The 26,475-nt window shown below is 41.4% G+C and overlaps 2 protein-coding genes and 1 long non-coding RNA gene across 5 annotated transcripts in view; 1 reads left to right on the forward strand and 2 right to left on the reverse strand.

The window, feature by feature from the left end:
* Window positions 1-7,546, forward strand: part of LOC147758824 (uncharacterized) — a 63,851-nt gene extending 56,305 nt beyond the window's left edge. Inside the window, exons 5-7 of the long non-coding RNA XR_015319412.1 lie at window positions 404-622; window positions 6,640-7,066; window positions 7,415-7,546. This is a non-coding gene — a long non-coding RNA (uncharacterized LOC147758824). The remainder of the gene's footprint in view (window positions 1-403; window positions 623-6,639; window positions 7,067-7,414) is intronic.
* Window positions 1-7,832, reverse strand: part of Rhp (GTP-Rho-binding protein rhophilin) — a 150,463-nt gene extending 142,631 nt beyond the window's left edge. For all 3 annotated transcript variants that reach the window (XM_086977818.1, XM_022789255.2, XM_086977817.1), the window contains exon 1: window positions 7,442-7,832. Coding sequence is in view for 1 of the 3 variants with exons in the window: in XM_022789255.2 (XP_022644990.1) it covers window positions 7,442-7,513 (72 nt within the window). In the remaining 2 variants the exon portion in view is untranslated. The remainder of the gene's footprint in view (window positions 1-7,441) is intronic.
* Window positions 7,833-12,663: 4,831 nt separating this feature from the next.
* Window positions 12,664-26,475, reverse strand: part of bel (ATP-dependent RNA helicase bel) — a 15,188-nt gene continuing 1,376 nt past the window's right edge. The window contains exons 2-7 of the mRNA XM_022793859.2: window positions 22,250-22,319; window positions 20,851-21,021; window positions 20,355-20,424; window positions 20,012-20,065; window positions 18,288-19,873; window positions 12,664-18,036 (exon numbers count right to left, since the gene is read on the reverse strand). Coding sequence (XP_022649594.1) covers window positions 17,855-18,036; window positions 18,288-19,873; window positions 20,012-20,065; window positions 20,355-20,424; window positions 20,851-21,021; window positions 22,250-22,319 — 2,133 coding nt within the window. The 3' untranslated portion in view covers window positions 12,664-17,854. The remainder of the gene's footprint in view (window positions 18,037-18,287; window positions 19,874-20,011; window positions 20,066-20,354; window positions 20,425-20,850; window positions 21,022-22,249; window positions 22,320-26,475) is intronic.

Consider the following 26,475-nt stretch of genomic DNA (forward strand, 5'->3'; position numbering starts at 1 on the left):
ATCAGCGTTTTGGTACTGTTTGGTCTCAATTTTAATGTTCTACATGAAGTATTGCCCTTAGGCGTTGTTTCCGACTAACACAGAAACTCGCTTGGAAACTGTAATACAAATCTGAATTCTATTGATTTAGGCTTAAGCATAGATGTAGCTAGGATGAAGACAAATAGCTATATTTTATTTAGCTGTTTGTATTTTATACAATAGTATGGAGATAGTTTCGAAGTTGATACATCTTAACCTATACATGACAGGATCCGGCGTTGCACAGTTAAGTTTCGTATAGGTTTATCGTCACAAGGGTAAAAGTCCTGTTCATCCAGTCAAACTGCTGAGGTAAAAATTATTGTAACCCTTTAGCCACCTGACTTGTTTCTGGCAGCCACAAGTCCCTCTCTCGTGTCAGTTTCAGATCACGAAAATCTGCTCAGCTTCGTCTGGCCAATGGGAGCCAAAATGAACAACAGCTGGCACTCGCAACAGCAGAGGGACGGCAGACAGCCGGCAGCACTGCTTCCCTACACTGGCACATTTCCGTGGGGCGCTTCTTCTACACAGCATGAAACGACCTGCTTCTGCTTCCATTGATGTTTATACTGACGATGAAAGCGTCGAAATCTACGCGGTACGAACTTTACATTTTCACATAGAGATAGAACAGCAGCGTAAAATTACACGGCGAAAGTAATGCTTTAATCAAACCTGCGGCGGCCCGCCTCCAGTGCCTAACTTTTGTTAAGGAACTGTTTTCCTTAGTAAGTTCAGTACGTTCATCATGAAAACTCATGACAAACAAAAAGAATCGGACACTTTTCATATTAGTTGAGTAATAATGTGCATTCCCAGTATATATGTATAGTGTTTGCGCTGAAAGCTTTGAAGAACGTTAGCTTGTAGATGGATAATATTGGCCAAGCTCACTTAGATTAACCGACAGAAGTATTAGTCGTATGCTGGCGGCCGCCCTAGGCCTGATCATTACGGGAGGCTTCAGGATAAGGCGGCGAAAAGGCTCCGGTCTGTCGAACTTTGAATTACAGCTTCGTGCACAGTCGCAGGCAGAGTACTGCGATGAATTGAGCGCGTCATAAACACATTTTAACATATTCAACACGAATGAAACAAAAAATCGATTCAAGCATTTAGCCATTCTTGATTTACTTAACAATACATAGCAAAAAAAAGTTTGATCACCACGAAGTACTGATTAAACTTTTCATTGCTTTCCTGGCAGCCTTTTCCCAACGTTCTGGCAAGTCTCCTTCGAGAAAATGCAGGTAGTACTCTCTCGACATTTGCATCGTGAGTTTTTTTTTCAATATATTTTTCATATAATTTGATGTTATCACTATATAACGAATTCATAGGAGTATCAGAAAATTAAAAAGCAGCTTCCTTTACGAGACATAATTATTTTATACCAATGAGTGTGAGAATCATTTAAAACCATAGAACAACAAACGAAACATTACACACATACATATACTTCTAAATTGAAATTCCGCTCAGGATGCTTTATAGAAAACCATGTGTACATCTTGAATAGCAATTGAAACTATCAACTACTTTGCGATATCCAGTATCCTTTTTGAGCACTGCATGTGTGTCCCTTATGCACTTCTACCCATTGAGCTCGACGCACACTACCGTTAGCTAATCGTCACTGGACGGGAAATATCGTACGATTTAGTCGATGATTTTCTTCGCCAGGCACTTCTGTTACGCCGAGAATTGCGTGTGATTGCGAGGGACGCGTGTGATTGCTCGGGGTGAAAAGCTGCCGTGACAGGACCACCAAATGGAAAGCCTGGCAAGTTAGAAAACGGCAATTCAGGCTGCACCTTGGCCTAACGTCGAAGCCATGATATAGAACATCAAGCGACCTCAACTACAATAGAGAGTAGGCAGTGTGCTGTTCTGCTTTGAGTGTTCAGCTTACACTACACTGAACGATACGTACTGTGCACGTAGAGCTAGGTTAGTGTCAGTCGATGTCCAGTGCGCATTACTCTGTTACCCTGTGAAATTATTCTCCTAAGGAGCACTTTAAGCTAGCTTTATACGGACGGATGAACATTGCGTCATTAAAACATACCATTGTTTGTCCACGTCCATGGCTAAGTAAACTGCAATAATGCATCGTGATTTGTATACTAATTCAGCGATGGGTAAACCATACTTCTATGACATCTCTGCCTCCATGAGGATTGGCTACACAGATTTAGGTATCACCTTAGGGAGTATACAATTTACCCCGAGGCGTTGTAATTCAGCCCTCGTATTCGTTATAAAACCCTCTGGAGGGTACGACCTCTGCCAGAACTGGCCGGCTCCTTATGCCTATTCAACTAATTATCATCGTGGCTGTTAAAATATGTTTTTAGTCATTTTTACTGGCCGTATTACATGATTGCCACTGTATATAAGAGCTTTCGTGACATGCGTAAGTTCTCATGAATCTTTAACGACATTTACGTGGCGTTCCGCATCTAAACATGCCTACATCGGATCAAGACTATTACGTTCACGTTAAATACGCCGCGTATCTTACTTCTCTATAAACTACGGGCTTCTGTCGTCTATTTTTCATATAAACAGAATCGATGGTTTCCGATTTACCCAATCGTTCTACTTTTTGAGAGAACCCAATTTAGTCAGATAGTGCTACAATCACAATTTACCATTGGAACTTTTATGTATTACGATTTAATGATTGTCGTCGTTGCTGCTCAGACGCATGCCGACGTACGGTATTCATCTATTTTCATAGAAAACGATTGAGCTAAACAGATATTTTAAAGCATGCCTCTAAACCATGTTATCCAATGCACGCCATGGTCGTCGTGCACCTGCTTCCGGCGACGTTAATATACAGATTGGAGATCTTTCAAAACAAACTACATAAGCGAACGAAATCGTTACCAATATTGCATCGATAAAGTGAAAATTTGTACCATTCGAACAAGCCTATTGGCCTGTTTGAAAAAGGCACGCGTTCTTTTTATTGCTAATGGAAAAAAGGACGCTTTGGACCACATGCAAATACCTTTATTTCCAAGTCAGTTCTAGTTTTCACTGCAATTACCTGCGTGGTCTATACATCTGGAACGCACTTGCACCGCGCCACATCTTCGAAACTACTACCCAGAATGAACATGTGCTCAAAAATAGAAGATGCGATCATCTAGCCACACTATCACTTCCGCCCTCTGGAGTAAATGGCTGTCGCAAATCAGATGACGCTTATGCGCTATGGAACGGCATCAGCCCTCTGACACAACGGTGTCTACCTGCAATTCTGCCACTGTCTCAAGTTATTCCTGATACAACAGCCAATCCGACTGGATTACGGCCGCCTATTACTATTACTACGACGGTGAGCCAACGAACAACTTAAAATATAGGCGTCGAGTGCGGTAGAAAGTCTAAGTCGTGGGCTTCGAAAGTAAACGCTGATCAGATTATTACTATTCTTGCTCCTATAGGTTGATATTCATGTGGAATAGTTTATACTGCCCTGTAGATCTCGGTTGCTGACCGAAGTCCGTCCGCAAACAGGCACCAATTAAATTTTTCGTCTCGCTAGTTCGGGCTAGTTCGTGTTTGTGCATTTTCGCTCATGAAAGGGGCTAGGTGCTTCATTGAGAACAAGACTCATCCTGGTAGGCCATAGCAAGGAGATGGAGCAACTACGAGATTGCTGTTTTTGTTAGTAGTGGACACTCTAATACGACAAAGCTGAGCTTGGCTGAATTAAATAAGCTGTCCTCGCTATTTATATTTATAGTTTACGGAAAGGACTCTCCGGAGTTTTAGCGGGAAGAAAACCGTCTATACGGGGGGGGACGAAAAAAGTATCATTCACAGTCAAACTTGCAGTAACGTAACAAGTATAGAGTCATTGTCATTTCAGAGTCGAATGGAATGGCCTAAATGCTTCAGTTTTTCCGTCAACTACCGCCGTTAGGCACCCCCATCACACAAATCACATAACTGGCTGTCGACACGAAAGAAAGTGTATCCATGCCCGGATTTGAAACCAGACTATCACGCATCCGCAGGTTTACCAGACAGACACGCCACTCACTATGCCATTACGTAGGCGAAGAGGGTGATCCATTGGCTTCGTCATTAATTACTACCAAATCCTTTATCGGAAATACTTTCTCGCGGGAGAAAAAGAACAAAGCCAACAACAAAATGATTTGATATATATATATATATATACACAAAATGGCATAACCGTTATTATTTTATGTCAGACGAATTTAAAAACACTGGTTAACATGTGTCATTGTTATTATCTAGAATGACTTTTTCTAGTTTAATATGCGATGACGCTTGACCACTACACACTTACGTAAACAATCAGCCAGAGCATAGGTTACCCTTATTTCATAGTCCATTGCCGTTCTCGAGTTCACCGAACTGAGAGAGCGTCGTCAAAGGTTGCGTTCAAATCAACGCCGTTCAGAAATCTAAATGACATCGAGCCAAGGTAGTCGTGGCTTACGAACACTAAATTGTGACACTGAATACAGCTCTCCAAATTTATGGTACAGGGTCAAGCATAGGGCCGGTTATCGTTTCAAGATTTGGTGCCACTTACATAGTCGTCATAGTTAGGCTTGATAGAACTTACTATGAACTTTCTCGCTGCTGTTACAAGAATATTCTTCCTTTCATGTATATAAATGGTTTGCGTAACTTTACAAGCATCGCTATCGTTCGATTGGTTGAAACAAACGACTCTACACAGCCAACCGTTCTTCAAAGCTACGACGAGAAAGAAATTGAAGATACGATTAGACCGAAAGCCTTACCGGCCGACCAATTTTGTTCTACCCATATCAACCCCAGCCGAGAATGTGTTTACAGAATGGTCGCATTGGCTTTCATTCGCTGCCAGATGCCGCTTCGCTATTATGAGCGTTCGTCCGTCTGGCCAACGTTCAACGGTGGGCGACCATAGCAACAAGTTTATCAACTTGAGAACGGCAGAACTTAGATCCTTTCTCCCAATGTTACCACTCTTTTACTCAATCAGGCGAATGCGTAATCGATCTCAGCAAAGAAAATTCGATCTGTGCCTGGCACCAGCGGCGACTGTATCATCAACAACGTCGTCGACGCATAAACTAGCGCTCTGCGTAAAGAGCTATTCCCGGCATTCCTGTTAGCTGTGACGGTGTCCTCAGAACGGGTTACGATATCGAGACGGGATGGCTGTAAAGTTAACACCTTCCTTTCATCGATATTAGCGAGGAACGGTCGCACCAACGTCGCGTTGTTGATACGCACGTATAGAGCGCGTGTGTGTAATCCTTATGTAGCGCAGAAGCGAAACACCAAAGAAGAGAGAAACGACAAGCTATTGATCACTGGTTGACCCATCTAACGTTCACGGAAAACTCGTACGTAGAAAGGAAACACGCTGTTATGCAGAAAAGCCAATGATCCCTTCTTTCTTTTCGTACTGTTCCATTAACCGGTTTTAGATTCGTTGGAAAAATATGCCTGCAGTGTCAACTTGCTGTTCCTCTAGTACGGCTCGTCATTCTCAAAACACTTCAGGCTGGGCGATTATGAAAAGGAACGTCTGATACGTAGAACATACTTAAATTATTTATTTTACACGTGTAGACGTGAACCCTAAACTTAATGGAAAATACGCTCGATAGACAATCAACTAGATAGCTATCTTGAAAAAATTGCTTTATCTAATATAATACAATTTAAAAACAAATAGGTATTAGAAATAGTGGACATTTAGCCAGTCGAACACTCCGGGGTTATTTGTTCCTCTCGTTGAGTGTGCCGATAACCTCCATGTCCCTTTTCAGAGGGTAGTAACCGGGGTATACACGACCCTTTGAGATGGGTAAAGGATTTTAAGAGAAATTATTCATTTTGCACATATATCTGCCTATAGTTCCAAGAATTGCAATTCGATTAAGCGGATGTGTTTTTGTCGTAAAAACGAGTACATAATAAAAGCAGTAAAGACATCCATACAAACATGAGTTTCCTTATAATTTTTGACGAATTCCGTAAAATTTGCGGATATTATATTACCATACTTCTTGGATTCAATACATAGATACAGCCCAATGCTTTCTAATAAATTACAGACATGTATACTAAGCATTTCATATGTACACTCAAGCATGTGCACACTCACTTATATCCAGTGAAACTGGCATTCCCTATATGCAGAACGTGCAGCTTTGCTTCGAAAACCAAGTAGCGCTAGCGATACAGAACTGGCTACCATAAAATATGATCTGACTACTATCGTTTCGTCCGTACTAACAGACCAACAACCTAATCACTCATCTATATTTTGCTTTTTTTTGGTAGTTTTAATGAGGATGTGGATTCGCACGGTCCGATATCTGAGGATGTCGTTGTTATCAACAAAAAGTGCTAAATATATTTGTTTCGTGTTTTCATCTTAACTGCCAGTACGTGGCAACCAACCAAAAAGCCACGTAGCATACTAAATAAACTTACTACGGAAGCACCGTTTCTAAAACACCGGACGCTCTACTTTAGCGAATTATAGTTTAACTAGGACTTGCAGAGGAAAATATCTTTGAACGTTGTCACTGTGGATTCAAGAACTTTTATCCCCTTTTGCAGATAAAACGGGTTGAATTGACATACAGACATAGCAGACAAGTCGACGCTTTGTCTACTGAGCTTAATGATTCGCATTTGCGAACGGATTAACCCGCAGGTGACAAACCCAAGAATAATAAAAAGTTGCCGGCCTAAGACGAAGCTTGCCGTACTGGCTTGAATGATTTAAATCAATTTCTAGAATAATTTTTATTACAATAACAACATTTGTGAACGCCGCGTCGCTTTAACAACGAGGATACCACATCGATTGCTTACCCGCAAAAGCTACGCCCGTTGCCTGCAGCCATACAGGAAGCTACTAGTTCGTGTTCCAGCACATTGCATCCACACCAAGCCATGAGACCAACGGCTTCATCGGGCGTTGTTATTCTTAAAGATGTTTCAACTTGAAGCTGTTACGACCCAAGTCACCTCCAAAATACAGGTTGGCGCGTAGAAACTATATATATATATATATATATATACATGGATATCTTTGAATCAGCAGCACTTAATCAGAGTGATAATGCAAGAAATATTAGAGAAATTGCAGCTTATTTGTCAGGAGACACCCACCTATCTCCGAATAGATGTAGGGGTGATAATGAAAGGCATCAAAAACGCGCACTTTTTGTGAACCAAATATATACATCCACCTCAAAATACTAAGTCCAGCGTACGTATGACAAGTATATGCATACCTCTGATAAAAAAGAATCGTTTCGTGGAAATCCCTCGGTGCTGCAGGAATTATAAAATAGATTCATAAAAAAATTCTCCCTTTTTTTTTCAGTCGGCTGTGAAAGCGAAGACAACGTACCCTGACTTTGCGGATATATGAATCCTGAATGATGCGGCGCTCCTCGTCACTCGAGTAGCCTGTATCCGTCATAGTGAGTGCTAGAGGTCCCTAACACGGCCCGTCTAAAAAAAACGATATCCAATCCAGTTCAATTCTCCGCTTCTACGAATCCGTCTCACAAAGAAATGAACAACACATATACACACACACACACAAAAACCCGATCCCTGTCAGCGACTCCGTCTGATGGATACGTTTAGCGGCACTCAGCACTCACACCAAATCTTTCTTCCAGAATAGCAAAGAGCTGTCACTTTAAACTACCTTCTGCCGTTTCAGACGGAGACGCAATGTTCATCCCGCTACAGCGGCGCCACTTGTCCAAGTGCTCTACACGTACTAACAGACACTGATGGCTCCGCTGGGTGCTCACCGCGCCTCTTTGGTGTGCAAACTGTGAAAAGCGCCATCTAGCGTCAATTAGCGCAAATCCGCGCGAACATCAGGCTTTGGCCCGTCATCAAACAGTTGGTTGGTCTGTTATGCACTTGCGACAAAAATTATTTTAACTACGATGCTAGATAAGTTGGTGCTTTACTCGGATCATTTAAGAAATACAGTTAATCAAGTTGTCAAGTATTTTACCTGTTGCCAACGGGTGAATAGTTCGGTTAGCAGCAGTTGTAAAATCAATTTGTATGTTTTATCTTTCTATTCTAAAAAAAAAAACTTGGATCGGCATGTGTTTGCAGAACGCTCTAGCTTAAATACTGTCTAGTCCTCTATCGGGGATGCCCTTACATTCTGCATACCTTTTAAATGCTGGTTAACAGGCTCCCATTGCTTTTTTCAATCGAGCTTAACCGAAGCGCAAATTAACTCAGCCTGAATCCAAGTGGAATTCAATTAATACAGTCTGTCAGGATTTACACTCCTGTCGCTGGCCTGCTACAGTCATCCTTGATACAGTCAGTCTGGTCACAATGTTTCAGTGACTTTTTTTTTTATGTGTTATTCAATTATCTGCATTTGATAATGCATCTGCAAGAATACAAGGGCTGATTGGTTTCGGCCCTATAAAAAAACGTATATTTCATGATCCCAAAAAGTATATTCCACATGATATTCCATGACCGTGTACTGGTTATTCGTTATTCTGTGTTTATATAATTATTATAAATGTTTATATAATTATTATAATAATAAATAGTTGTCCATGATAATTATTCCGCTCTCCCATTGGAATTAACCTGTCACTGTCACTGACTTAATCTATTTAAGTTACCTTGGTACTCTATTGCGGTTTTTCGGCGTTCATAGGTAAAGCTAATCCTAACTTTCGAAGTTCCGTGCAATTATTATGCCGCTCGAAAAGCGAAATAACAACGCAATGTAAAAACATCAATATTTTCTTCTACTGAAGCTTACACATAAGAGATCTCCATCATACCTAATGTCGTTCCCAAGAAAGCTATTTATACAAAGAAATTAAAATCGGTTAATGTTTGGTTGATACATATTCACTATAAAGCTTTTACTAATTCAGTAGCTTTTCCTATGCATAATTAAAAATATTAGCAATACATATCGATATGTTTACTTTATTTATGTTGTTGTTTCTCAAAAATATATTTTTCACTATATAACTTTTAGTCATTGTGCACATTCGAATTTACCATGGTTTGATGGTTTGCACAAAACTTATTGAATATTTAAGAAATAAGTTAAATAATTTTTTTTTTCATTCTTTTTACGAATTCTTACTATCCTACAAATAGAATTACTATTAGCTTTATTATTGTTTGTTGAGTTGGCCAGTTAACTCTAATACGAAATCAACAGCATACATCAATACCAATTTCATGCGTCTTCTATCGGAGCCCTAAATAGCTGCTTGATGTCTGCATTAGATCGGGCTTATTGGCTAGGAGATATTTAGGCTCATTCCAGGAACATCCAGGCGACAACACGGCTTTTTTCGCGAAAGGCTTGAACACGTGCTTAAACAACTTAACATTATTCTTAAACACACGAAGCTCGACGAATTGGTTTACAATTTCTCCCTTGTTAAGTGCTGCCGATAAAATCCTCAGAACAGTGAAGGCTAAGGCCGTTTTTAGCAGCTGTGGTCTGTTACTTCTGCCAAGACTTAATGAAACACGATGATAAACTTTTTTTATGAAGCAAAGACCGGATAGAATCTGTCCAGTACTGAATGCAATTTGCTCAGACCTGTATCCTTCGTCGAATTCTTTTTGAAATCTATGAATAATAATAATAATAATTGCAAAATTGGTTGCTGTTACACAGCTAATAGGTTATGATTATTTTGTGTTATTGTGACTCCTGTATTTTATTTTTAAAAAATGTCATGAAAAGCTACATTTCCTAGACTTTAGTGGCCTCGCGCAGACGCATGTGAAACATCAATAATTCTCCAGGTTTCCGTTTAGATGAAAATATTGAAATATAAAAACAAAAATCGTTCATTGCCATAACTTTAAGAGTTCTCTTTCTTTGACGTGAGCGTTAACCTTAAGGAAGGCACATTTGCCGTTAGGTACTATGATAAGAACCCATAATAGTTACGAGTGCTATTGTCAGCAACTGCCGCTTTGGTCGTCCGAGTTTGGAAGTATTGTCGCCTAGCAGCTTATTGGCTACCCGGTCGAAGCAGCTGACAGCGCCATGATTGGAACTGCAGCCGAAAGCGTTTTGCTGTGGACGGCCATCGGCTGAAGGCGTAACGATCTGGGTCGTGCCTGTCTGCCAAGCGCTTCGTCGGGTCGATGCAAACAAGGAGGAAGCTAATTATTCTGAGAGCAAACCGTTCCGTGGCGACCAGCGACAGTAGGCTATTTAAACGTTAGGTAGAGTAAAGTAGATGTTCTACGTATTCAAGTCAGGCATAGGCGTCGCTTCACGGGAAAGCACAGATAGGCCGACTTGTGAATCGGGACTGAAAGCTCCCTAATACAATTTGAGCAATAGCCTTGAATCATGTATGTAAATATGTGGACTGCCGAACTGCATAAACTAGACAATGTTCAATAGAAAAGCCGCTCGTCTTTGACATAGAATTAACAATTGATTAAGGTTGAACTAGGTGTTTATTGTATTTATGGCTTCCATAATTAGTTATATAAAAACAAAGTATATATAATATTCGTACACAATGTTAATTAGAAAAAAGAAGGTGATCAAAGGTAAATAGATACGTAAGCAAACCTTGAATAAATTATGCCTTAACACTGTGAAGGTATAAAAGGATAGATAAAAGAAACCTTTTTGAAAAGGTGCTAGCTAAAGTTTCGAGATTCAATAGGTGATCGGAGTTGTTCGCATCTAATTGGGATATGATATACAGGATTAACGAACGTCATCAATAGGATGTTATCAGTTTTCTATGCACGCATATACAAAAACTACCGAACCATACGATAATTTTCCATGCATGGCAACCTAATCGAAGCATTAGTACCCACAAACGATATATATATATTATGCCTACTATTGCTCTTAGATCAGCTGGCCACACTTTATTTTGCCATGCAACATGACTGTCCATGACTTTAGAAATGGTCATATCTATTTATTAATAAAGAAAAAAAAGCTCGTCGTCTAGTCCTTGACAGTAATACAGACAATGTTACGTAGGCTTCGTCAATGCTAGGAGAATTGTCGATGGCGGCAAATGGATAGACGGCGACCGTTTGGATCGGGTCTTTGCTTCAACGTCGCTTATTACGATCATATACAATCAACGATCGCATCTTCATCAGCGCCGCCAATAGCGGCGGCAGTCCCGTAGACTACTTTCATTTATGGCTGGCCGCGATCACACTTACGGGATGGTGGTTTTAGTGAAATGGGCCGTGAGTAGGTGGAACAGATATATCACTTGCGTAATATCAACAAGGCGGTTGATCTACGTTTGTTCAGCGATGCTGATGTTCAATGCTAAACTGGAAACAGCCAGCGGTTGCAAGGATTAGGAAAAACGACACAAAATCGGGTAACGAAGCTAACGCTCAACGAGCACCGCTCGACAGTGTACACATTGGCATTATTATTATTATTGCTTTCACTCTATATGTAGATGTTGATTATTGACGGAGTGAGTGGCCTGTTTCTTTTACAACGGGTCGATGATAAGGGACATATGCTGGCTCACGTACAGCCCGTAACGGTTTTTTTACGAATGGACGGTACGAAGAGCTCCCTTCAAACGCTACGTTCAGAGCAGGATTTTGTGGTTTAGCTGCAAGCAATTAAATTTTTTTCTAGTATTAAATCGAGAACCATATATAGTTTACATTTATTATTAAAGTAAATTTTTATGTTCAGTAATGGAGAAACAAATGTTGCCTAACTTTAGTGTATATATATAGCCCTTGATAAACAGATACTATTTTTCTGGCAGGAATATTCTTCAGAGCGATATTATATTACTGTAATTGTTCTACGAAATTATTGCTTTAAATCTAAATTTACTGAAGTCGAAAAGGAAATCTCCGTTTTCAGATACTGTTTATGTCAGTTCTGAAAAACTCGCTGAAGATCAAATTAAGCCCATTGCACACTTGTTAACTAATTTAGTCTCGCAACATAGCTCAATAGATGGCATAAGGGTGCATCAAGCTCTATTTGTCTATTTTCATTTGGGCCAAATAAACGTATATTAATTTATCCGTACACTTTGATATTCCTAGCTATAAAGGATAATATTGGAATTATATATATCGTGTACTAAGGCTGAAGTGGCCGTTTCTTCCATGAAGGGACATAGTAATTTCTGAAAGAACAGTGCTGGTTAACCCTTGACTCGTTCGAACAGCAAATCGTTTAGCTTAACTGGAAAGCTACCCTATATGTTAAGCCAAAAAGCAGGCAGCAAAATTATTCAGTTTTGAGTATTTCAACCAAAGTATCTGATGCTTGAATTCGGTTTTCAGCTTGGGAAAACAGCATAACACATGACCACTATCTAGGGTTTATCTTCAGAGGAAAAAATGTTGTAAAGAAGAGACTACGTAATGTCTCACAGCATTATAACTGAGTCGGTTCCTTACTTTATCAAGTAGTTTTATCTATTCATTTTAAACGAACCTTATCAAACCCGAAAGATATTCATGATTTAGTGTATGTATGTAGATATCCATACATATAATACGCTTACGCTTATTATGCTTTTAACCTTTATATCATTTGTGTATCTATCGAGTAAAGACGTTGACATATTATTAGTGATAAAAGGCGACCACAAGGTTCGCTCTAGTCACCAGAATTTTATTTTTGTTATATTGTCGTTTTTTGCTGTTCCGGTAGCTTCTTCCTGTTGCTGCTGGTGCTGTTATTCCAGCCTTTCGTTCGGTCTCGTACCTTCGGAGACCCAGCTCATCGTAGATCTTTTATCATCTAATGTTGTAAACAGATGTTGTATAAATAAGATCTGCGCAAAAATTGCTCAAGCATGTGCAATCAGATGATCACGAACGCCTGAAGCTTATTGTTGTTGTTAATGTTTACACTTATCTCATTTCGTTTTTCAACGAAGTCTATTTTCTCTACTCTTTAACTGCTTTGCTTTCATTCCCATTCTGGTGCTTGAAGTTTTTAAATGTCTCATTATGAATAGCCTCGGTCAACCAACATACTTCTACAAGGAAAAATAAAGCGCTCTGTTTTCCTACTGCTGGCGTCTTTTTCATTTCGCCTCATAATTTTAGTAAATATTTTTTTAATTTTTGTCTTTATTGTTGTTGTTCTAATGTACTTCAATTTTTTTTATTTTTCGCTTTTTGCTTTCACCGCCTAGTTTTCGGTATACACCCATTTTTTTTTATCATTGTCAGTCAACAAACACTCGAGAATTATGTGTATCATTTTTACTTCAGTCTGTTTTAATTAATTATAATTCAAGTCTCAAGGAACAGACCGCTGTCGTGTATATATATATATATATACTGTGTGCCCTAACATTGCCGAAGCTCACCGACGCTCCGCTTTGTTTCGCTTTATTAGGCGATAAACTATCAGCCTCATTCACGCATCACTAGGGAACGAACAAAGGTAATTTCTTCAAGTAATCCCCATAGTGTGCGCACGTGAGCAAACATGAACTTTATTGTTTTTCGTTCGATTTGTTCAAATACAGTCAGTATTGTCATCATCATTATCCATGCCTTTTCGCCCTAAAATCCTTATTCCTCTTGTTATAGTTTTTTTTTTAAATTTTTTTACTGTTGTCTTCCCATGCTTCTTATTTCAAGTATTTATTTTACTCACACTTCATTTCGGCATTAGCTGGTGGTCATCTTCATCATCCGAAAGGGGGCTCAACTTGATTCTTTTAGCCCAATCCGTCCTCTTACCCTGATCGACGCACTATATATTTATATCGACACAAGGTATATGCAATTCTAGCCTCTTCCCCACACATCTGATTGTTCGCTTTTCACTAGCATTATCAGTCACCTTCAGAACTATTACTTCCCTATTGTTATTATTACTCGTATAAAATTCTAGGAAGTATCAGAGGCCGGTACATTACCGGGCTCACTAATCCGTCATCTGCCTTGGCTCAAATTCGTGCCCATTGGAGTTCTTGTCAGCCCTTGTTCACACCAAATTTTCGTCTGCGTCGGCGAGGTCATCCTTCGAACATCTTCTGCGTTTCATCACTATCTACGATTCTTTCCCTTGCTTATCATGTTTGTTAGCGTTCAACTCTTGCTTATTTGCTGATTTTGCTAATTATGATCTTCCCTTAATTCTTGCTCGACACTAATTGTAACCTATAGGTCGGGCGACGCGTCTTTGATGTATGTTCAATAGGTGTTTGATGATCGTTGTCACTAATAGTGGCAATGATAATTATTAGTTTATTAGTCTGCCTCGTCGTTCACTTGAGATCAGCTGATTCATCGTCAACGAAGCCCATTTATTACATATCTTTCACTTCATATTATGTCGAGGACGGCGTCGCGCTGATAAACACAAAACAGTGTTCTTATTGTCTGCTCCATCCCTTTCATCGGTCACGTTATTCTTGTTTTTTGCTTGATGTTGTTTTTTAATTTCTTGATATCGATATATTATGTATATATGAATGTGTTCAGTGTATTACCCCGAAAGGAACACGTTAAGTAGAAGTCCTGTTGCGCCATCTGTCGATAAACCGACAAAAATCCTGGTCTTCACCATTAGTCTGCCTTAGCACTTGCAAAATATCAGAGAGTGAGAAGAAAAATCTACGGTAACGCCTTCGGTTAAATCGATCGATCGATAAGCCGACGCCGACCGAGGTTATTCATAGCTATTTTGTTTTGCTTTTTACTTGATGTGTTGTAGTGTAATTGTTGTTGTTGTTGTTGTCGTCGTCGTCGTCGTCGTCGTCGCGTGTATGCGCGCATGCGTAGTAATATATAATGTAATTATATGATATTCATGACGATGAGTGTGATAGGCATAATACAGCAGTATATACAGTAATACCTCCCGACTCTTTTTTCTGCCTTATTTTCATTCAGTGTTGCCCCAGTTTCATTATCATTGCTAGAACGTCTTTATTGTGTCCCACCTATCCGCTTCTTTTAATCGTTTTCATGAACATTTGTTAAATCTCCACCACTTCGCTCTAGTCACACAGATTGATTCGTACGCTTATCGATGCTGTTGTAGGCAACCGATGCTGCTCACTCGCGGGCGCACGAACTGCAACCCGTAAGTAAAAAGAGAAAACAAAATACAGCACAATCCTTTATGCTCTTTTACAGTGGGCACTTTGACAAGCTTCACCTAGAATGATGTCTTCAAAGCCCGTCCCGTCCTCGTCTCGAGATAACTGTGTGTCTCGCCTTTATTATTAATCACGTTTTAGTACCTCCTATTATCGTTATTAATATCTTTACTACATATCATTATTTTTAGCAGCATTCTTCTCGTTGTCCCATAGTTGATCATTGTAGATAATGTTTATTCCTCGCATCGTTCTCAACTTCCCTATCGCTCGTGTCGCTACATTCCTCCTTGCAATAGTCAATCTCAGTCGTTGTAGTAGTAGTAGTAGTAGTAGTAAGAACAACCAATACGGTAACGGCAGCCCAGTCAGACGACATTTGTTATTATTAGCATTGTCATGATTATTATCGTTGGACTTTTTCTACACATTTAATACGCCGCACTCTTGGATTTTCTCTTTTTCGTTGTTTCGCTATTTCGCTTGCTCTTTCTTTCTCATTCTCTCGCGACAAGAGTAGGAACAATGGGACTATGTATATTATTAGTCTTTTTATTATCTGTGTTCCCATTCATGTGGAAATTCCCTAATAATTCCTAGCTTTTGTTTTTCTTCGTCCTTTAGCTCACCTTCCTCTTTATACATTACACAAAGTAGCGATCAGTCAATGTACAAGGATTAGTAGCGTCGTCAAGCACTATTCTCTCCTCCAAACTTGTCCGTGCATTCTCTTCAACTGTACAACAGAACTGACCATCAAAGCTCTCGTTCAGTTCGGCGTTGTAGCAGTCTTAGAGTTATTTCGACTTGTAATTATTTTACTGGAGAAGTCGCAATAATCAATAAAGCAGTGCTTAGCATGATCGCTATAGGTCGAGATCGCCCACCTGCGCCACCTACCGGCGACTAATCCAATTAATTCTGGATTGGTGGTCGTAGAACGTTGTAATTGTTTTGCAATGCAACGGAAAGACGTAACACGTCCGTTGTCATTCGCACCAGGGTCGTTAATCAGTCTGATCTGGACTGCGGGGTCACCGCAGTGGCAGGCTGCAGCAAGGAACTGGCACCCGCGCGGAAACCTCACAGAGTCTCTTTCTGCCAAAATCCATGAGGTGTTTTTTCTGTTTAAATGCCCACTGGGCACCAGTACTGTTACTGCAAATGTTTTTTTTCGTTGCTCTATTCACCATCCGACGTCACCTATATTCACGTTAAATAGACAATCACATTCCTGTGCCACGTCGCGTTGTGGAGCTCAATTTGCTGTTACTGTGTTGTTTCATTATATAGATTGTAGTGATAGTAAACTAATGTCTCAATGAATGTTCAACATACTTCAGCGGTCTCAAGAGATCCAGCTGTGTGTTCGGTGTCGGTTGGTCTGGCTTTCTATTGAAGTTCGGCTTTTTTTTTTAAATCGAGTCAGGTGTTACTGTACTTTAGTATAACTGAGACACGAAGATATTCGTACAATTAGATAATAGAATAGTAATTATAATAGAGGATATCAGCTTAGCGGATTACAAACTAAGAATAGTGCGGTCTGGTGCTGTCGTTACCAAACCGCTGCAGTGTTTCAACGGCGGCGTTTGTCTGCCCCTTTCATCTTAGTATGCCTTCTATTTCCCTGTTTCCTTTCATCCATCGTTGCGTTCTAGATTTATTTCTCTACAGTTATTAGAACAGACAATATAATGGCAGCAATTAGAGACAATAGCGGCATTTGTGATAATATAAAAGGAGACGCGCGCACCTGCAGCAATAAAACAACTATGGCGAACATCTTTGCCCTTCTGTCCATTTCTCCTCCTAACAGACTTCCACCGTTCTACGGATCTCACTAAATATTATCATACAATATATATATATACCATACCAAATCTCCCGAATGGTTCCTCGACTAGCAACGCGTGACCCGAGTGCCTCCTTCATTAGTAACGTGTATGTTACTCTGAACACGTATGTTTCTCTGAACTCACCTTAATTTCGCGCACAAGAAAAATGAAAAAAGTTTTTTTGTTGAAAAGGGTGTGCTGCGCTGCCGCCGTCATATGAACAATTTATATTACCTGCCGCACCGTCCAATTGCTATTGCAATTTATTTACTAACTTCGTCATTCATTCACTGTAATGTATTACATCTCTAATGGATTTGTTGCCGTCGTTTTGCGGGTTGTTGATGTTATGCAGTTTTATTTGTCGACAGTACTAGATTGCTTATTGACATTTATTATAATTGGCGTCATAATCACATTTTCATCAGGAGTAAGCTTCTATTTGTGTTTTGCTTGCTTCGTTTCGAGTGGTGTCATCGACTGGTTCGATTGATTGATTAATTGGTCGTCGAATTTTTCCATGTTTACTTATTAGTATATATGAGAGACGATTACACCGAAGACCATTTACCACAGAAGAACTCGCTTTTTTCCCACGTCGTATTTTCCCTTTCATTCTCGTTACGCGTTTTTGTTGTCGCTGTTTTGTCAGACGAATGTGTCTGTTGTCTCTCCACGGCATTAACTGCCAATCGAAATAAGTGCGCGCAACATCAAAAACGTGTCGTTTTGCCGCGTATTTTTATTGATTGCTGCTGTTCTTGTAGGTGTTGATGTTGATGTCATCGCCGCCGCCGTCGTCGTCGTCTTTGTGGAGAATTCGCTGCTTTCTTTTTCGTTCTAATCCCACATTTAATCCCACCACTCGCTTGAGGCAGAGCCTCCACCAAAGCCACCGCCACCATAGCCACTTCCGCCGTAGCCAAAACTTCCGAAACCATTACGATGGCTCCCAGACGACGAGCTACTTCCACGTCCACCGGTTGGACCCCCACCGCCGCCGCTGCTGTTGGTATTGCGACTTACAAAGTTGCCTGCGTTGTAATAGCGATAAGTAACAATGGTGAGGAGCGACAACGACTGCTAATTAGCGGCAGTGCTCGTGTTTGCATTAATCAAGGGGTAGAGCCAGTTCTGGATACTAATCGTACATAGACACCAACTGAGTATACACGGAAGCAGGTGAAAATCGGACTGACCGCTATCTGCATTGAAATTATATATATATAAAATAAACTAAGCCGCACGAATAAATTAAATAGTGCCATAATCGAGTATAACTTACCCTGACGATAATCTCGGGAAGCAAATCCTCCGCTGGTGAAACGGCGATTGCTGCTGCCGCCGCCACTGCGACCACTGCGACCGAAGCCGCGGCTCTCCTCCTTCGCGAGACCTAGAAGCCAGTCCGGGCGTTCCTGCTTTGCTTCTTGAAGAAGCTCAGCTAGATCCGAAGCCAGATTGCGGTTCTTGTCGTTAAAGAACGATGTCGCCAGTCCGAGGTTACCCACACGGCCAGTACGACCAATGCGGTGCACGTATTCCTCGATGTCGGTCGGGAGATCGAAATTGATGACGTGTTTAACGTTGGGGATATCCAAGCCTCGGGCGGCCACAGCTGTTGCTACAATGATAGGCGTATGGCCCTTGCGGAAGCTTCGCAGGGCATCTTCGCGCTCTCCCTGACTCCTGTCGCCGTGAATTGACGTGACGGGGTAGCCTTCTTTCAGGAGGAAGTTCTCCAGGCTGTCGGCGCCCTTCTTCGTTTCTACGAAGACCAGTGTCAGGGTCTCCGCCGCTTCGGGCGCCAAACCGTCGGGACCACAGCGCAGTCCCGCGGCCTCCAAAAGGTCCAGCAGGAACTCCCTCTTGTCGTGCTCATCAACCCACACAATCTTTTGAGTGATGTTCTCCGAAGTGGAGCCCACTCTTCCAACGGCAAGGAAAATGTAGTCGTGTAGGAAGCTAGTGGCCAGCTCCTGAACTTTCTTGGGGAAAGTGGCCGAGAACATCAGTGTTTGACGGTCACCTGTCTCCGGCATCTGAGTGTCGTAAACGATCTTCTTAATTTGCGGTTCAAAACCCATGTCGAGCATACGATCAGCCTCGTCGAGCACGAGGAACCGTACAAGGTCAAGCGCCACCTTACCTCGCTCAATCATATCGAGCAGACGGCCAGGAGTGGCCACTAGTAATTGGCAACCTTTATCTAGATCTTTCATCTGTTGCACCGGCTCAGCGCCACCGTATACGACGCAAGCTCGCACACGGCTGCGGTACGAGAACTTGCACGCTTCGTCGTAAATTTGCTGGGCCAGCTCACGTGTCGGCGAGAGAATCAGCGCAAGAGGATACTGCTTCTGGCGCGTAGTGAACTTCTGCGGTGGTGGGATACGTTCAGGGGGGCCGTCGACCAGCAGCTTGTTAATAGATGGTATGAGGAAAGCTGCAGTCTTGCCCGAGCCTGTCTGCGCACAGGCCATAAGGTCACGGTGAGCCATGACAATGGGGATGGCATACTTCTGCACGGGCGTCGGTACCGTGTAATTAGCTAATTCGATGTTGCCTCGAAGCAACTCGCAGATCGTGCCGCAGTCATTGAAGGTGTCAATTGGCGGCGGAGGATCATTGCCAGAGACGTCGACGGGAATGTCCTCGTACTTTTCAAAGTTTATCCCAGAGCTCGTCCGACCGGCGTGAGGTGCCCCAAACAACTTGTGTTCCAAGGCTTCGTCACGCTCCAAAGCCTTTGTCCAATCATCACAGTGATCATTCCAGCGGCTTCCTCCTCGACCACCGTCACGGCCGCCATAACCGCCTCCCGAACCTCGGCCTCCATAGCCGCCGCCCCCGCCTCGGCCAAAATCGCTGCTATAGATCGATATATAATGTAGCAAACAGAAAAACCATACGTTAGAAAATATATGACATTCACAAACGAGATGCTACATATTGCAACCAATTCTTAATTCACTACCTTATATTCGCTCCTATTCAAACCTTACATACCCTCGATTATTGTCGCGATAGTCGTCTCCACCGCTACGCCAACTCGAACCACCGCTAGAAACAAAAACGCATCATCAGCATGAGAAACCACGAAAAGATGCTCGAAATCAGCGCAAATTTGATAAACGCAAGTAATACGATCGCATGCACACTCCTAAAGTGCAAAAGCATCACATTTTGGATCCTAATCCGGAAACCGTTTTTGGTTTAGAAACCGATTAGACTGGAGGGCCTCTCTGGTCGGCCTTAATTAATATTTAGTAGTAATAGATCGTTTATAATAATAGGCAATAATAATAATTATAATAATAGATGCAATGGAAAGCAACATGAGAAAACTTACAAGTCTCGGCGACCGTTGTCGTAACGGCCACCGCCGTCCCGTCCACCGAAACCTCCGCTGCGGCCGTAGTCTGTTGAAACAACAACGACAGAAGAAACAGGAAAAAGTCGCGAAAAATCACAGTGAATCAACCAAACCTCGTTGTGATCTTTTAACGGTACCGTGACTACTTACGCTCCTCTTTACTCTTAAGGTTCGTGGGTTCAAGACCCACGGTAGATACCACTAGAACCCTGTACCGCGTGCCAGTCGTTCTCTTGACGTCCGACTCCTTAACACAACGCAAAGCTTGCAGTATTTTTGGAATCCTTCTACATATATATATATATATATATATATATTATATATATATATATATGTATACATATATATATGTATATATGTATACATATATATATATATATATATGTATATATACATATATATATATTCTCTAGAAAATCTCTTCTAGTAAATATAATAGATTGGGGCATAGGCTGTTAATATAGGTACGTACTGTCTCTGGGCAGCCCGTCTCTCCTGCCTCCGTCGCGAGCCCCAAATCCTCCACCGTAGCCTCGGGGGCCTCCCTTATCGCCGCCTCGACGGTCAGGTCCTGGTCCGAAATCAGCTGGCGGAGGATTACCACCTCCGCCCCCTCCACGTAGTGCAGGGGGGACGTACTTGGCTAAAATATACCAAAGAAAAAAGCCAAACAACAGTTAAATAACCAAGATGCATTAACCACATAACTAATGAATGTGGTCAATACAATTAAACTGTTGGGTTAGCACACGGCATTTTAAATAGCACTGCGTAGTCCACTTATTCAACGTGGTTACGCGTAGATAAACGTTCCGCTCGTCTTGTAGCAAAAAAAAGCGTTCTGACCATGCCTTTCTACATGTAACAGCTTTTACATGCCACATAGTCTAAACAGCTGTTATGGAAACAAATATCTACGTACATCTAGGGACTAACTCCTTTCTTGGTGTAACCCTTTAGCCGTATCACATGACCCGTTCAGCCAGATACATTTAATAGTAGTAATAAATAATGATAATATAATTTAATAATGGAGAGACTAATAGTGAGATTGATGTTTGGCGGGTCGTGCCACACGTGACTTTAATGATGTTGTAATATTCAATATTAGCATATTCACTATTTTACGACACAAACACCTATGCATGCTGTTGGTACACTATATGCGCCACAATGACCAGCCATCAACGTCATTCAACGGGCACCATTACGTGATTCACAAACGTTAAGTTTAAACAAACAGCATTGATATAAATGTACCAAACCATGACATAAAACATGAGTCACTGGAAAGTGAAGCAGGATCAACGTTGTTGTATTAAGTCAGTATGAGAGGTTTGGCACATCATGCAACAGGCATTGCATCAATATTGGAATGTAAGAATGGGTGGCATTAAGTTGTTCAACTTAATGCCACCCATTCTATCCATCGGGGAGAATCGGTTGCGGATACTCTACCTTACGAGTCCCGCACCTAGATACCGTTCACCACACAACCGTCACACCAGCGTTTGGCTACTAGACTGATCCAATGATCCAGTCCACCCCATCATTAAAAGAACTATTAAGCATATTTGACATTCACTTCACGGCTATCATTACGCATTCTCGGTAAGTACTCATAGTAACGATAGTTGTCAGTTCATTATGCAAATTTGCAGAAAACTTTACGAAAAATGCACACGATTCAAATCAAGTACAAACAGTGGCACTTTGCTATGACTATAAACGAATGTATTGTTATAAAATAGAGCCGTGACTAGATTCCAGGCACTCGTCGAGAAACATGCTTGCTTATAATATAAGCATTTCTACCATTACATGTTCAGAGTCCAATTGAGAATTCGATGACAAAAGCGATTGAAACTTACCAGGCTTAGCCGAGTTTCCTTGTGACTGGGAACCCTGGCCTGAATCGCCTTTCAAGTCTAGAGCAGCCACCTAAAATAAATAAGTTTCGGTTAAAATTTGCGTCTGGAACAAATCTACGAATTTCCTGCGTAGGCTTAGATACAACTGACAGTACTTGACTGTTTACCTACGTCGAAGACGACACCAACACTATCCTATTCAGTATTTTGTTGGTCTATTAGATTTGCAGAGCGACGTACTTGGCATTATTAACGCCAACAACAAAATACTGTAATCCGCACCGATAATGCTTGTACTGTAAAAAGGACAACATAGCAGATCTAATTTTATTCACCAAGCGATGCTACCACCTATAGTGGTTACAAGGGACTTTGACAGAACAAATACAGATGTAGCGATTAATCATCATCGACGTCTTATTCTTAAAAGATGCGAGAACCCATCCCATTACCGCAATATTAAAAAAACGTGTCTTGCACAGCCTGGCATACCGAGTAATCGACCACTACCTAAATTGGATTCGCTCTTTTCGGTAAGTTAAGTCACATAACGTAATGCAGCGGCAGCGAAGCCAGGACCTCAGTCATCCCAAAAAGATCACTGCTGTCTAAATTGTATTCAGCACTGAGTCTACAGGCAATAAAAGCCGTACCTTCTACAAAACCCATAAAAAAAAAACTCATTATTAACACTGTCATCGCGCCTCACCCGATCGCCACATGACAGCGGTACAAGTTTGTACTTCGGTCATTGCTGATAAAGGTTCAGTTTAACTGTCCCTGATTTTGGGGAATGAATGAATATTCGGTGAAATTTGTTGTTTCAAAAATCCCGTGTGACAAGCAAAGTACTGCTCTTGCCTGAAGCTTGATATACTTACTGTAATGATAAGTGTATCAAGCTTCTATATACGCGATAGATACGCGAGAAATATATAAAGATCGCTACTACCAAATCGCTAAATAATAGAGAAATAATAATAATAAAGATCGCTACTACATACCAAATTCTTCGAAGTCGCTATGCAAAGAAAACGTAAGGGAATAAAAAATAAAGCTTTTTGGCTTATAACAAGTTTATGGAACTGCTGTTCACTTGGGTTTTCCATACAGTCCACTAAGCTACTCAAGTTGGGAGTCGATCATTGAGACAGCGCACAACTTCGCAATCATGAGGAGGAAATTATCCTATTATACATTTTGAGACAATGCATTGTGCCTATTTTCCCCATTCTTGTTAGCAGCGTTTAGCCATCTGCTCCATTAATTATGCAAATTGTTACAGCATCTGTACATGTTACCACATCAATAGGCTGGTCCAGTATTTTTTTTTAACCCCTCGAGAATGGGTAATATAAGCCACAGGCTACCAGAACAACCGGGACCCAAGCAGAAACACCGGCAGTACTAGGAAGCTGGTTGTTAACTGACTAGCTGCCACACTGATTTTCCATTTCCTCCTTTTCTGCAAAAATCTCATTGTTCTGGATATTTGTTGTCCGCCGATACCTACCCATTAGTAAATCTTTAGTACTACCGCTGAGCTCTCACAACAGTTCTTGTTAGCGTTGGCAATGCAGCTACTATTGAAAGAGCAGCAACCAGAGCAGTAGCTTGCGTCCATTTGACAATCTATCCGTTGATATTCGTGGCGTTTTGTTGAAGCTGCGGCGGAGAATGATCAACCATCGCAAATTTCCGTCCATTACCGTAGTCGTCAGACGGTCTAATCCTCAACCCGTCCAAACGCTCCCTCTCGAATATTACTGCCAAAAGGGGCCATCATCGGCAATCACAACGGCACTATCTACCAGTTCCACCTGTAACACTATTACTACTATATCTACCAGCAAAAGGCATCACGACCGATGATGATCTCGCAACCAGCTGCCATTGGTGACTGCTTGGATCTTGCTACGATAACGCCATCGTTGACGGTCAGAACCACAATGAGCACAAGCCGATGGTTGTGGTAACACTGCTAATGTATTACCGGCTACCGGCGGTCGCTTCTTTCAAACAACCAGTTTCACCCGCCGCTGCGTCAGCGACGAATAACGGGCGAGTGGGAAGCTTGATTGCTGCTGCTGCTACTAGTATTCTATTATTTTTGACTGTAGCTGTGAACGTTGATGCCGCTTCAGTACAAGCGCCATCAGACTGAGCGGTCGAGTGAGTGCTTTGGCGGCGACGCAAATAATGGCGGCAGCAGCAGCGACGCTAGTTGTTAGTCTTGACAGCGTGTCGATCGCCCGCCCTCCGCCGCTACAACAGCCAGAATATCAGCAAAAACAGACAGCGACGGATTAACAGACAGATGACATAATATCATGGCAGCGGCTTCGTGGATGAGCAATCAGCCCACTGCCACAACCAGCTGTAACTACAACAGCAGCGTCACAACCCGCAATGGTAGCAGCATAGACTGAACAACGTTATGAACATGCAAATGAAACCTCACCGGCCCCTTCTGAACACGACAGCCGCCAACTCTAGCTGCCATTTACTGCGTCACCATCAGAATCTTTCTATTTATAAAAAAAAAAAAATGAACTAGCGAACCAAGCCACGGGATATTAAATGCAATGTAAAAATCCGAATGAACTGGGTAGAAGACGTGGAAACGTAAAATGAAATACTACCATAGCCAATAATGCTCACGATTAAACTATCCGTCCGAAACAAATGTACCTATTATTATAAACCACAGAAGCCAGCCCGTAAAATGACTCACCGCCTGAGACGTAACATTTTTCATGTAAGTGCTCGCAAATCCTCGCAAAGAATTACTCTAACTTTTCAAACTGTAACGTAAATTGTACGAAAAACGGATCCCATGGTGTGGCCTATTGAAGGATGGACAGACCTAAGGTAAAAGCACGAATTCTTGTTGCTGTCATCATCTGTTCCTCATCTGTTTAGCGGTACCAAACCAAATACTGCTTTCACTAAATGGCGTATATAAACGAATATGGCCGGTTGACTGAGCAATGAACTGCGCCCAACGATTTTTATTACTGTTCTGATAAATATTGCCTGAATATAACAATCATGAGCAAAAAATAATGACACAAAAGAACCTCCACAATATCATGGCGGGCCATTCTCACTTAGGGCTTCTGAAATCATTTTAGAGGAAACGTGTATCGAGCAAGGTACAACGAACAACTCGTATCATCGAACAACTAATGGTCATCTACTCTACGCCTTGACCAAAACTTTTCGATCCGTCGCAGACAATTCTGTGATGAAATAGTTACCCATCGATGTAGTCAAGATGCTCGCCAGTTCGTAGCTGATGACACCATTAACGATTCGGAGTCAACGTAGGTCGACTCTGGTTCATTTGTATCCGCATAGAAACGTTTAACATACCCGTGTTAACCACGACATAGTACATACCGACTGATGAATGTTCTGATGAAAGTTAGCACCGTCACGTTTCACAGATAACTAACCCAATTAGCCAGTACTTCTGACCCTAACAATCACGAGGGTAAACCCTTGAATCAACTGATACTCGTTCCCTATAACCGCATTATGCTTGTTTCTGCTTGTTATCTAACTGCTCATCAACGTATTTTTAAGTAGCATTTAGGCCTAGTAATGCTCTAAAGCTGCGTGCATATCTATACATACACAATTCGCAGATTAAACAACAACTGCGACTGTCGCACAACTCGACAAACACCTTACGAGATACGTTAAGATGGGACACGATACTGCCATCTCAAAGTATAGACATAGCATTTTTCAATAAATGCCTCGACCTCACCGCCAACACTGTTCCTAGTTCCAGTACGATTCAAACACAGCATATAAATTCATACCAGTAGCTGAGGCTATACCGACACCAACTCTACAGTAATCCAGCCCCAGTGTAATTCTTCCCGTTGCTGCTGCCGCCAACTTGCACATATTTAAACCAACATGTGGGCATCAAAGCATTATCCTAAATAAAATTTTAATTTTAACCCAATAAAAATTTTGGAAGATTAGTCTTATTCGTACATAACTACAGACAATGTTAGCGCAAGTAAACTGATATATTCGGAATCACGTACAAAACTGGCTAAGCAAGAGAATAATTAAAGGTAGGCAAGCCTCTTGCGAGAACTCGCATCAATAAGGCACGCGGTTGCGTACAATGGAAAATTTGACAGCTAAGTGGTATATATATACACACACACACACATACATATATATTATATATATACACATACACA

The sequence above is a fragment of the Varroa destructor genome, unplaced genomic scaffold (assembly GCF_002443255.2).
Source record: "Varroa destructor unplaced genomic scaffold, Vdes_3.0 BEIS01000001.1, whole genome shotgun sequence".
Classification (NCBI taxonomy): Eukaryota; Metazoa; Arthropoda; class Arachnida; order Mesostigmata; family Varroidae; genus Varroa; species Varroa destructor.